Source organism: Eulemur rufifrons, chromosome 9 (genome assembly GCF_041146395.1).
Source record: "Eulemur rufifrons isolate Redbay chromosome 9, OSU_ERuf_1, whole genome shotgun sequence".
NCBI lineage: Eukaryota > Metazoa > Chordata > Mammalia > Primates > Lemuridae > Eulemur > Eulemur rufifrons.
This window is the reverse complement of record NC_090991.1, coordinates 5,334,207-5,346,277: the sequence shown is the minus strand read 5'-3', so window position 1 is coordinate 5,346,277 and position 12,071 is coordinate 5,334,207. Positions and strand designations below refer to the sequence as shown.

The window sequence follows — 12,071 nt, the reverse complement described above, 5'->3', positions numbered from 1 at the left end:
AATCCCAGCACTTTGGGAGGCCAAGACAGGAAGATCACTTGAGGCCAGGAATTCAAGACCAGCGTGGGCAACATAGCCAGATCCTGTCTCTACAAAAAATTTAAAAATTAGCCAGGTGTAGTGGTGTGTGCCTGTAGTCCTAACTACTCCAGAGGCTGAGGTGGGAGGATTGCTTGAGCTCCTAAGTTTGAGGGTGTATTAACCTATGATCATGCCACTGCACTCCAGCCTGGGCAACACTGCAAGATCTTATCTCTAAAAAAAAAAAAAGTTATAAAAGACCCTTCAGAACAACTGGGTAACTGTGAATGTAGACCAGATATTAGATGATTAAAGAACTATTGTTAATTTCTCTAAATGTGACAATGGTATCATATTTATGTAGGAGAAAGTATTTAGGGGATGCATGGTCAAATACTCAGGGCTTAAGTGTCTTGATGTCTGCAACTCACTTTCAAACGGTTCTATACATACATATTCATATAGCAAAATGTGGTTTTTTTTGGATTTTTTTATTTCTGAGACAGTCTTGCTCTGTTGCTGGGGCCAGAGTGCCATGGGGTCAGCCTAGCTCACAGCAACCTCAAACTCCTGGGCTCAAGTGATCCTCCTGCCTCAGCCTCCTGAGTAACTGGGACTATAGGCGAGCACCACCATGCCTGGGTAATTATTTCTATTTTTTATTACAGACAGGGGTCTCACTCTTGCTCAGGCCGGTCTCAAACTCCTGACCTCAAGTGATCCTCCTGCCTCAGCCGCCCAGGGTGCTAGGATTACAGGCATGAGCCACCGCGCCCAGCGCATATAGCAAATTGTCAACTGTTGAACCTAGGTGGTCGATAGATATATAGGTGTTCATTGTATTATTCTTTCAACTTTCTGGGATGTATGAACATTTTCATTAAAAATGCTGGAAAAGGCCAGGCATGGTGGCTCACACCTATAATCCTAGCACTCTGGGAGGCCGAGGCAGGAGCATCACTTGAGGTCAGCAGTTTCAGACCAGCCTGAGCAAAAGCGAGACCCCAGTCTCTACTAAAAATAGAAAAAATTAGCCCAACAGGGGTGGTGCAAGCCTATAGTGCCAGCTACTCAGGAGGCTGAGGCAGAGGGATCGCCTGAGCCCAGGAGTTTGAGGTGCTGTGAGCTAAGCCAATGCCATGGCACTCTAGCCCGGGCAACAGAGTGAGACTCTGTTTCAGAAAAAAAAAAAAAAAATTTATTTTATTTATTTATTTTTTGTTTGATTCAAATCAAAGCTGCTGTTGGGGAAAAAAAAATTTTTTTTAAAAAGCTAGAAAAAACAGAATACAAGTTTATCAAAGAATGTGGTGTGATGTTAAGAAAATGAGTTTTGGAGTCAGGCACATCTGGACTTGAATCCAGATTCTGCTATTTCTGGGACCTTGTACCTAACATCATCTCTAAACTCAGTTTTTCAGTATCTGGGAACAGTAAGGAATCCACAAGTGTTACTTTCCTCCTTCCTTCCCAGTAGACCCCAAATATCTTCCCTCCTTTCACTCAAAAACCTGGAGAGTAGACTAACCTCCCCAGGGCCTTACAACACTGCTGCTCCCCTTGTCCCTCCCTGCCAGTCTCCAGACAAAGAACACCAGCCAATTCCCTTGGAGGCAGAATCTTTTCCAAACTCTCCCTGCATAGTTTCCTCAATTATACTCTTTCCCTACTGAAGCTACATGGGGGATCGTGGGAGACAAGCAAAAGGCAGTAAAGGAGATAAATAGCAGAACAGCAAACTTGTGCATTTTTATCAAAGACCCCTGTAAGCTTTATAATATTTAAATACTTGGCCAGGCGCAGGGGCTCACTCCTGTAATTCTAGCACTCTGGGAGGCCCAGGCGGGCGGATCATTTGAGCTCAGGAGTTCGAGACCAGCCTGAGCAAGAGCGAGATCCCGTCTCTACTAAAAATATAGAAAGAAATTATCTGGCAACTAAAAATATACAGAAAAAATTAGCCTGTAGTCTAATTGGTGGTACATGCCTATAGTCCCAGCTACTCGGGAGGCTGAGGCAGGAGGATTGCTTAAGCCCAGGAGTTTGAGGTTGCTGTGAGCTAGGCTGATGCCACGGCACTCTACTCAGGGCAACAGAATGAGACTCTGTCTCAAAAAAGAAAATATTTAAATACTTGACAAAATCCTGTAGTGGAAAAGGAGCAGGAACAAGTATATTGTGTACCTATTACATGCTAAGAACTGTGTTAAGTCCACAAATTATCCCATTTAATCCTCAAAACAGCCCTAATTATTTACAGAGTAGAAAGGTTAAATAACTTGTCAAAGATAAGGTGTATGACTCTCAAGCCCATGCAAGCTGTCCATCGTTCCAGTTAGAATAATTTCAAATATCCACCATTTGTAAAGAAATTACAAAGATTAAATAACAAACTTTTTTTATAACTTGGGATGATTATGTAATGACATGTATCAATTAGCAGAAAGTATTTCCTTACAAGATTTCATAAAGTCTAACTCATGGCAGCTTAGGTGGAGGTAAAGAATGACCAACTAAAACCATGGTCACACAGGATTTACTCATTCTGCCTAAGGTGACAAATTCAACCAATGGTCAAGCTAATGTTTTCATTCAGCTGACCAGCTGGCTCATGTATTTATGCAATTTTTATTGAATGTGGTTTAAGAACTGAAGTTCAAGCCGGGCGTGGGGGCTCACACCTGTAATCCTAGCACTCTGGGAGGCTGAGGTGGGTGCATTGCTCGAGGTCAGGAGTTCGAGACCAGCCTGAGCAAGAGCGAGACCCCGTCTCTACTAACATGGAAAGAAATTATATGGACAACTAAAAATATATATAGAAAAAATTAGCCGGGCATGGTGGCGCACGCCTATAGTCCCAGCTACTTGGGAGGCTGAGGCAGGAGGATCACCTGAGCCCAGGAGTTTGAGGTTGCTGTGAGCTAGGCTGACGCCACAGCACTCTAGCCTGGGCAACAGAGTGAGACTGTGTCTCAAAAAAATAAATAAATAAATAAATAATAATGAAAAAAAAAAAAAAACCAAAAACAAACAAAAAAACCCCTGAAGTTCAAGCCCCAGATGTGATTTGCACCAGGGTTACTTATCTAGTTGGTATCACTGAGAGCTAAAAGACCCACTCTCTTCTACCTTACCTGCCTAACTTCTTGCTAACAGAACTGGATGACTAAATCCAATCACTTCAATAGCAGAGGATGAAGGACTGAGCCAATACGACATATCCCACAAAAGATCAATGTTACGTGTATCCGAGAGCGCTCACCTCTGTTAGGCTCCTGGTAAACCTGCACTTTGCCCATCTCTACCCCCAGCCGCCTAGAGAAGAGAAAGGGGGGAAAAGCTGAAACCGTGATAGAACAGACCCAACATCTCTACTATTAAAGGAGACTTAAAAATTGACAAAAGTAAAGTAAAATAAAGTTATTCTTCTTATAAAACTCGAAGTCAATATTAAATTGTATGTCAGTCCATTACCTAGCCGCCTTGCCCCCAGCCCACCCATGTCAACCCAGGAAGGCCTGCACAGTCGGACTGGGCCTGCCTCACCAGCCATCTTCCTTGTGCTCCAGCCCACATCCCTGAGACACGCCAATGCCTCTTCCTGCACACTGCAGGGCCCTGGAGCCTGCTGTCCCCTCTGCCTGGAGGGCTCTGCCCTAGACCTTTACGTGGTGGCTCATTCGGGTTTCTCAATTCAAGAACCACCCCCTCAGTTTAAAAGGCACCTGAGCACCCAAGCTAAAGCAGAACAACTGCCCCCATCATTACTCTCACACTGTCGTCTTCATAGCATTTATCACCATCTGAAATTATCTTATATGTTTTGTTGACTTGCTTTCTGTCTGGCTCCCATACTAAAATGTAAATTTTATAAGAAGGAAGGATCTTGAGTGGCTTGCTCAGTGTTCTTTTTTTTTTTTTTTTCTTTTTTTTGAGACACACTCTGTATCCCAGGCTAGAGTGCTGTGGCGTCAGCCTAGCTCACAGCAACCTCAAACTCCTGGGCTCAAGTGATCCTCCTGCCTCAGCCTCTCAAGTAGCTGGAACTACAGGCATGCCCCACCATGCCTGGCTAATTTATTCTATATATTTTTAGTTGCCCAGCTAATTTCTTTCTATTTTTAGTAGAGACAGGGTCTTGCTCTTGCTCAGGCTGGTCTTGAACTCCTGAGCTCAAACAATCCACGCATCTTGGCCTCTCAGAGTGCTAGGATTACAGGCGTGAGCCACTGAGCCCAGCTGCTTGCTCAGTGTTAATCCCCAACATCTAGATTACGGCCTAGTACCTAGCCGTGGTTCAATATTTGTTTAATGAATATCTAAAACTATACTCAACTATAAGCTATACACTATTTTCATACACTTCAGTGTTCTTTATATTAATAATTGTATACCATATGTAGCACCTAACACAATTCCTGACACTCATGAGGCATTCAATAAATGAATGAATATGTAGGGAGTTGTGATAGTGGACAAAAAGGTTAGCCCCGATACATAGAGATGATGGATTAACCATAAGATATCTGCTTTCAAGTTTAACAATCGCTAACTTTTGATTATTAAATCTAAAATATTACTTAATATAGGTTTCAATGGTACAATAACTCACTCAGCAATTTTCTTTGAAAGCTCCATACACGATGAATTAGAATTTGCTGAAAACAACACCAGACCTCCTTTGGTTATGTTCATCTTGGTTTCTAATTCAGGTGGCGCCACACAAAACATCAAAACCTTCTTGGTTTTCCAATTCTCAGAGCCTAGAAGGATACAATATATATTAACAACTGCCATATGGTATGAAATATACCTGATTTTTTTAATAGCAAATGACTTCAGCTGAAGGAAATTAGTTTCCACCATAATGGTGTCTACTACATTATTTATATGTATATATATATATATACACACACACACACACACACACACGTGCACACGCACACACACACACACACATATATATACGGACAAACAGTTCATTTGAATTTTAGGGTTCCAAATTTATGGAAGTATGTTATCACATGACTAAATTAGTTTTCATAACCACTGGAATAAATAATAAACTTACAAGAAAGGCGGAGCTGAAGAGCTCAGTGTTTTACTGTTTGCTGCTTAATGTCAATTATGGACAACGTCCTTTTATTCTCTGACAACAAAATTCCTCCTGGATTAACACACAGAAAAATAGCAGAGCCATTAGCAAGGACATGGACTGATTGATCCTTAAACAAAGAATAAATGACCCATCTATAGCCAGCTTTTCCTGTAATCCTGTTTACCATAAAACCTTCCCCTGGCCTTCCAGCTGCCTCTCAGATGCCCCGTGTCATCTTTATTTTCCTCAACTAGAACACAAGGCTAACTAGGTAATAACCTTGAAGGAAAGTTAAGTGATCACCCAAAAGACAGGTGGTAGGTCACAAATAAAAAGGACCCCAGCCTAGAAGTCATCAAGAACTGAGGTTCTCATCCCATCCACTCTGGGCTATGTCCTTATCATGCAATGGAGGTGCAGGATTGGATGGAACAGCAACAATCTAGCAGGCCGCGAGGGATGAGATGAGGGCCCTTTCCCAGCATGCCCTGCATCTCCTCAGTCATATGCTTACTTAGGATGGCCCTGGGAAGACTGGTGAAATTATAAATGGGCTGAAACTGAGCTGAGCGTTTTTGTTATTCTTAAATTTTAATTACACAAGTAAAACATAGAAATATCCTCCCTGTAAAAACCTAAAACAGTTAAGGCTAAAGTCACCAGCCCCAACCCCATGCTCCTCCCTATCCACTTCCCCAAAGTGAGGGCCCTTAGTAGTTTGGTATGAACCGTCGGGCCTTTTCTACTTTTTCTATGTATTCACACACGTGACCTCCATAAAAAATATGTGCAAAAATACATACATCATACAATGTTTCTAACATGAAAAGGTATCACCATACAAATCTATCTATAATTAGTTTTGATAAACAATCTATTTTGACAAGCTGGGTTAGAACATATAGACGTATTTTGCTCTAACTGCTGCCTAGTTTGCCACTTTCAGCCAGGTCCGAACAGGCCTTCTTTGTACATATGCAGTGGGACCACTGGGTTCAGTGCCCCCAGCAGACTAGAAGGGCACACTTCCCACAGAGCACCTCCTTAAGGGCATTCCAGGTAATACAACCCAGGGTTCCATGATGGAAAATATGGCGGACTACAACACAATCTACCTTAAATTTACCTATACAAGCAGAAATGTATGACAACTGACCAAAGCCCTAAAGTGACCAAGGAGGACCACTGGTATCTACCATGGAAAGTGGCTTTGGAGCAGAGATCAGTGAATTACAGGCCACAGGCCAAATCAGGTCCCTCCAAGGCCTGTTTTTGTAAAACACAGCCACACTTATTTGTTTACAAATTGTCTCTAGATACGACGATAGCATTGAATATAGCCCACAAAGCCTAAAATATTTATCTGATAGCATGAGTATAAGCTGGGCATGGTGGGACACATCTTTAGTCCCAACTACTTGGGAGGCTGAGGCGGGAGGATCGCTTGAGCCCAGGAGTTCAAGGCTACAGCAAGCTAACATTGCCCTACTGTATTCCAGAAGAGACAAGAGACCCTGTCTCTACAAAAATTTTTTTTTTTTAAATGAAAAACCTAAAAAAAAGCACTGAGTACAGCCCACAAAGCCTAAAATATTCATCATCTGGTCCTTTACAGAAAAAGTTTGCTGATCCCTGCTTTACAGAAGAGTGTAGCATCTGCAAAGGCTAATGAGAATGGAGGCAGAGTGACTGGTATAAATGAGGAAATAACACATTTTAATCATCAACATTCACAGGTGGAAGGAATCTTAGATGACTTCTAATGCCAACTCTCAACCAATATACATCTAAGAACAGAAGGTGTCACAAGTCCAGGAATGGAAACAAAAAACCAATTCTCCTGTAGTTGTTAAGTATATAGGCTTTAGAGTCAAACTCATATTTGCATCTTGGCTACTACTTCCCCTTAACTCAGTGAGGCCTTGCATAAATTACTGAAAATCTCTTAGCCTCAGTTCCTTCATCCATACAACTATGAAAACTGACCCCACAGGTAGTTACTGCAAGGCACTTAACACAGTGCCCTGCATATAGGACATGCTATTAATACATTTAAATTGACTTCTAATATCTGGGTTATCTACCAAACAAGTACAGTAATATACACGGGGGCGGGATACTTTTTACATCCCCTCATCTTTAAATAAGAAGCTCCTTAAAATAGAACAGTGTTCTTGATAGGAGCTGGAACACTTAGAATGAAAGTATTTTAGTGGTAGGAAGAGATCTTAGAGGTATTATAATTCAGCCCATCTCTCCTAAATCTCTATATGCCCTGTATCACCCTGACTGTGGTCTCCGAAGTTCCAGTCTTCAGATACCAGGATTCTATAATAGAATTCTAGCCTAAGACAACCTTCAAAATGGCATGGGGAGGGGAGCAGGGGGGCTGGGGAGCATCCACTTGAAAATGAACTATCATTTAGTTCTCCTTTCTCCTGCTAGAAATCCAGTTTGTGCTCTTTACCAAGCTTCAAGAGAGTTTTAAAGACTATCTTTCCAGAATGGGGCTGGCAAGAGGATCCTTAAGACAAGGTTTCAGTGTGAAATGAAGAGTAAAGAGAGTGTTCCCGTATTTTTTCCATGAACTACAGTTGCTTATATGTTTATTATAAATGTATGCTAGAATGTATGAGAATTATTTATAATGTGTGAAAACATATCCTTTTCAGATAAATCTCAGCACCTTTTAAAGAGCAAATCGCAATCCTCTTTGAATGTGATCTGAGAACTTGTTAAGTTTCATGAATGAGGAAACCACACTGAAAGAGATCTCTGGTTCTGGACAGGCTAACAGTCATTTCAAAACCACTCATCCACATTCAGATGAGGAAGGCTCACATTAAATGTGTTGTTTTCCTCTAAAGCAGCAGTTCTCAACCTTTTTGGCACTAGGACGGCTTTCAAGAAAGGCAATTTTTCCACGGGGGGCGTGGAAGGGGCGAGGCAGAGGTCGAGCAGTGATGCCAGCGATGGGGAGTGGCTGTTGGGGACCAGCTGTTAATACAGACGAAGCCGCCCCTCTCCTGCTGCTGTGTGGCCCAGTAACTAAGTTTTATGGAAGACAATTTTTCCACTGAAGGGGGTGGGGTGGAGGGGGGGACTACAGCTCTAATCATCCACTGTGTAAATATCTTCTACTTAAAAATTACTTGAGGCCAGCAGTGAAGCACACCTGTAGTCCCACCTACTCGGGAGGCTGAGGCAGGGGGACCCACTTGAGCCCAGGAGTTGGAGGCTACAGTGCACTATAATTGCACCACTGCACTCCAGCCTGGGCAACAGAATGAGATCTTGTCTCTAAAAAAAAATTTTTTTTTAAATCACTGGAGTAGGAGTGGGAAGACTTGGGTTTGCCTTCCACAGCCACCAGCTGCCAGGCCTTGCGCACATCAGTTGGCCTTGCTGGGCCTCAACCTTTACTTTCCAGACCAAAGAGATAGATAGCTTTTTAGAATTTAAGGCCCAGGCAGCACAGATTTTTATTTTTACGCCTCCCCCCTTTTTTTTTCCACTATTATATTCTCTGGGGTTTACCCAATGCCTGTCTAAAACAGCACCTGACACATGGTAGAGACTCAACAAATGTTTATGGATTAAAGCCTGACCTCATTAAGCTGAAATGATTAACAAATGGACCTGAAAGTCATTTGTAAACTAAACGGCATCATAAAGTATACCAATTATTATTTTTGTCAGTGAGGTACCCCACTCTCCAAAAATTTGCTTTTTTTATATCAATATTAAGAATTTGAAGGCCAAAATCTAACTGAATTATTCTTCTAGTTCTCTGTGACCTCAGGATCTTCCTTGCTCATCTCTCCACTAGAACGTTTTTCTCAGGGTTGACAACCCAATGAAGCAGGTACTACACTGAGACCCATTTTAGACATGAACTGAGGTTAAGAGAAGAAACTTACTCAAGGCTGCATGCAGCCTCTACAAAGCAGACATAGCTAGGTCTCAGTCTGATTTGTAGTAGTTTGCTCTATACAACAATAGGCTACACAGCCCGACTCTCAACCCACACAGAAAATGACTCGGCACCCCTAAGAACTCCACTGAGTAAGCAGAATGGGACAAATATCTAGATTTTGAAAAATGTCTATTGTAAGCAATTATTTCAAGTGCCAAAGAAAGAACACAGAAGTTTGATTCAGTATTTCCACTCTGGTAATTATCCCAAGTTAAGACAGAAAAAGCTCAACTAAAAAAGCATCATAAAGTATACAAATTGTAACGTGTGAATGGGATGGGAGATGATTGGGTAGCTGCTCATTGTTCAATGATGGTCAATACAAGATTTTTAAGAGCAAGTACATCAGACATACGTAAAGGTTCCATAATTGGATAATTAAGTAAAACTCATAACATACATTCAATATAATAAATATCCAGCACTATGCAGAAGTGCCTATGAATGATGTTAACCTCTAATCACAACTGGGTAATAATGGTACAGACCAGGGCAGAAAACGAATGTGAACAAGAAGGGTATGTTTTCGTGGGGTTCAATAATGTGGGTGAATTGTTTCTATTTGTGTATTTAAAATTTTGCCTTTAAATTTTTTAAACACTAGAGATCACACTTCCTCACGCCCAAAGCCCCATTCCGCATTTTCATATTCCTTACAAAAGCTAAACTGCCAAATGAGCCAATATTAACAACTAAAAAAATCCTTATCATCAATGTAATATATTGGGGGACAAAACATGTTATAGAATACTGCTTAAAAATTACATCACAGTCCTCCCTCAATCTCTGCTGGGGTTTAGTTCGGAATGGAATAAAATCATCCGGAGGGTAGGGGTAAGAGAAATGTCCATGACCAGCAAAGCCAGGTAAATTAAAATTAGGGGCTCCGTGTCAGATTACGGATGGGAGATGGTTGGGAAGCTGCTCAGCCGCAGGTCCCATAATTAGGACTTGACTGCCCAAGGCGCCTGGAGAGAGCCCCAGGGGCCGCGCGCCAGGCCCCGACCCCCGCCGGACCCCGCGGCGAGAGGAGCGAGAGGCGGCGGCCGCGGGCGCGAGGTCGGGGCTCCGCTGTGTACTCCGCAGCGGCCGCGGCCCGGGACCCCGACCCGTCCGCCGGCCGGCGCCACCGCCCTGTGCACCTGCGCCCCGCAACGCCGGATCCCGCCAGTCCGCGCTGCCACTCGCCACCGGCTCCCGCCCGCCTACCTGGCCCCGACCCCAGCCCCGGCCCCGCCGCAGCCTCCGCTGCCGAAGGAAGAAAGAGCCGGGTGTCCAAGCAGCGTCTCTAGGAGCAAAATGGCGACTCCATGCGCAAGAACTGCGTTCGCTGCGACCGCGAGGTCCGGGGGCGGGGCCAGGGCCGGGACTGGGCGGTGCCCGGCTCGGGGACGCGGGCGTGGCCCACCGGGGCGGGGGCCAAGGGAAGGAGTGGGGAGCGAGGCCATAGGGCGGGGCCAGGCAGACGCGAGGGGTAGGAATGTGGGCGGGGGGCTACGCCTGTGGGGACCTTGGGTTCCTGCCAGCCCACCGCCTCGGTGACATAAAGGGGCAGGTTAACTGGGGTATGAGTGTGGACTTACAGATGTCTGGATTCAAGTCTCACTGGCCTGTAAGCTTCAGCAAGTCACTTGACATCTCTGAGCCTCAGTTTCCTCGCCTGAAAAGCAGAGATGATAGCAGCACTCACCTCATAGGGCTGTTGTGAGGATTAAATGGGACAACACCTACAGCGCTCCTAGCGCAGTTCCTGGCATATAGTAAATGCTCGGTTTTCATCATTATGGTTATTTGCCTTGTTGCCCTGTCTTCTTTCATTGTAAAGGAATTGGTGCTTTTGGTATCCATTGCGTAAATTCTTTATAACTCAAGTATGTTTACTCTTTATCACATATATAACATATTAGTAATAATAACAAAAACAGGCGGGGCGTGGTGGCTCATACCTGTAATCCCAGCGCTTTGGGAAACCAACACAGGAGGATCACTTAAGGCCAGGAGTTTGAGACCAGACTGGCAACATAGCCACGCCTCCTCTCTTAAAAAAAATTTTTTTTTAATTAGGGGGGCATGGCTGCTCACGCCTGTAGTTCCTGGGAAGGCTGAGCCCAGTAGCTCAAGGTTACAGTGAGCCTTCATCATACCACTGCACTCCAGCCCGGGCGATAGAGAGCAAGACCTTGTCTCTTGAAAAAGTAAAATACAGTAACAAACACATATGTAGCACTTACCAGGTGTCGGGTCAGGCAGTTATTCTTTTAAGTGCTTTACATATATTAATGGTAATTTATGTAATCTTCGGAAGAGCATAAGGTAGGTATTATTATTCTCTCCATTTTAATAGTTGTGGGAACTGAGACACCAGCGTCAAATAATTTGTCCAATGACAAAGCGATGGACAGAATTTCAAGCAGGAGGCCTTGCACCAATGTCTGCATTTAACTAACCCCTATCCCACACCGAGTCTCCAGTTTCGCTTAGGATTTTTCACAAGAGGCATGAAATCATTCATCAAGGTTGCATAGCTAATTAGAGGCAGCCAGTCTTTATAGTTCAACCTTTTATTTTACAGAAGAAGAATACAAGCATCTCAATTTATGAATTATAAATGAGGTGATACTTTATGAAATGGAGTCATTCGAGACATTTCCTTTGCTTGACAACTTTACGGGGACACACCTCTTCGCAAAGAGCAAGGCCCATGAGCATACTGAAATGTTTGCATGACAAAACTGAACCCTCCTCTAGCAGACCTAGCTCACGCCACCTCTGCACTCTGACCTATCTCTGGACACACGCTGACTCTGCTGCTTTGGCTGGTGATGACTCCAGCCTTCGCATATTGCCATGTGACTTGATCTGGCCAATCAGAGCAGCTCATCACTCTCAGTTCGCTGATTCGCTCCAAAGGTAGGGCATTGAACCAATTGGAGTCCAGGAGACACCTTCTCCAGCCCTGTGCTGTCTGTTGCTGCT

The 12,071-nt window shown here is 43.7% G+C and overlaps 1 protein-coding gene across 8 annotated transcripts in view; it reads right to left on the bottom strand.

The window, feature by feature from the left end:
* Window positions 1–10,479, bottom strand: part of PRPSAP2 (phosphoribosyl pyrophosphate synthetase associated protein 2) — a 43,030-nt gene extending 32,551 nt beyond the window's left edge. For 2 of the 8 annotated variants that reach the window (XM_069483230.1, XM_069483227.1), the window contains exons 1-2: window positions 5,093–5,189; window positions 4,634–4,784 (exon numbers count right to left, since the gene is read on the bottom strand). Coding sequence is in view for 6 of the 8 variants with exons in the window: in XM_069483227.1 (XP_069339328.1) it covers window positions 4,634–4,752 (119 nt within the window). In the remaining 2 variants the exon portion in view is untranslated. Of the gene's footprint in view, window positions 1–3,283; window positions 3,362–4,633; window positions 4,786–5,092; window positions 5,190–9,039; window positions 9,169–10,304 lie in introns of those variants that run through there. The other 6 variants (XM_069483228.1, XM_069483224.1, XM_069483229.1 and 3 more) reach the window with 6 other exon arrangements.
* Window positions 10,480–12,071: the final 1,592 nt, after the last annotated feature.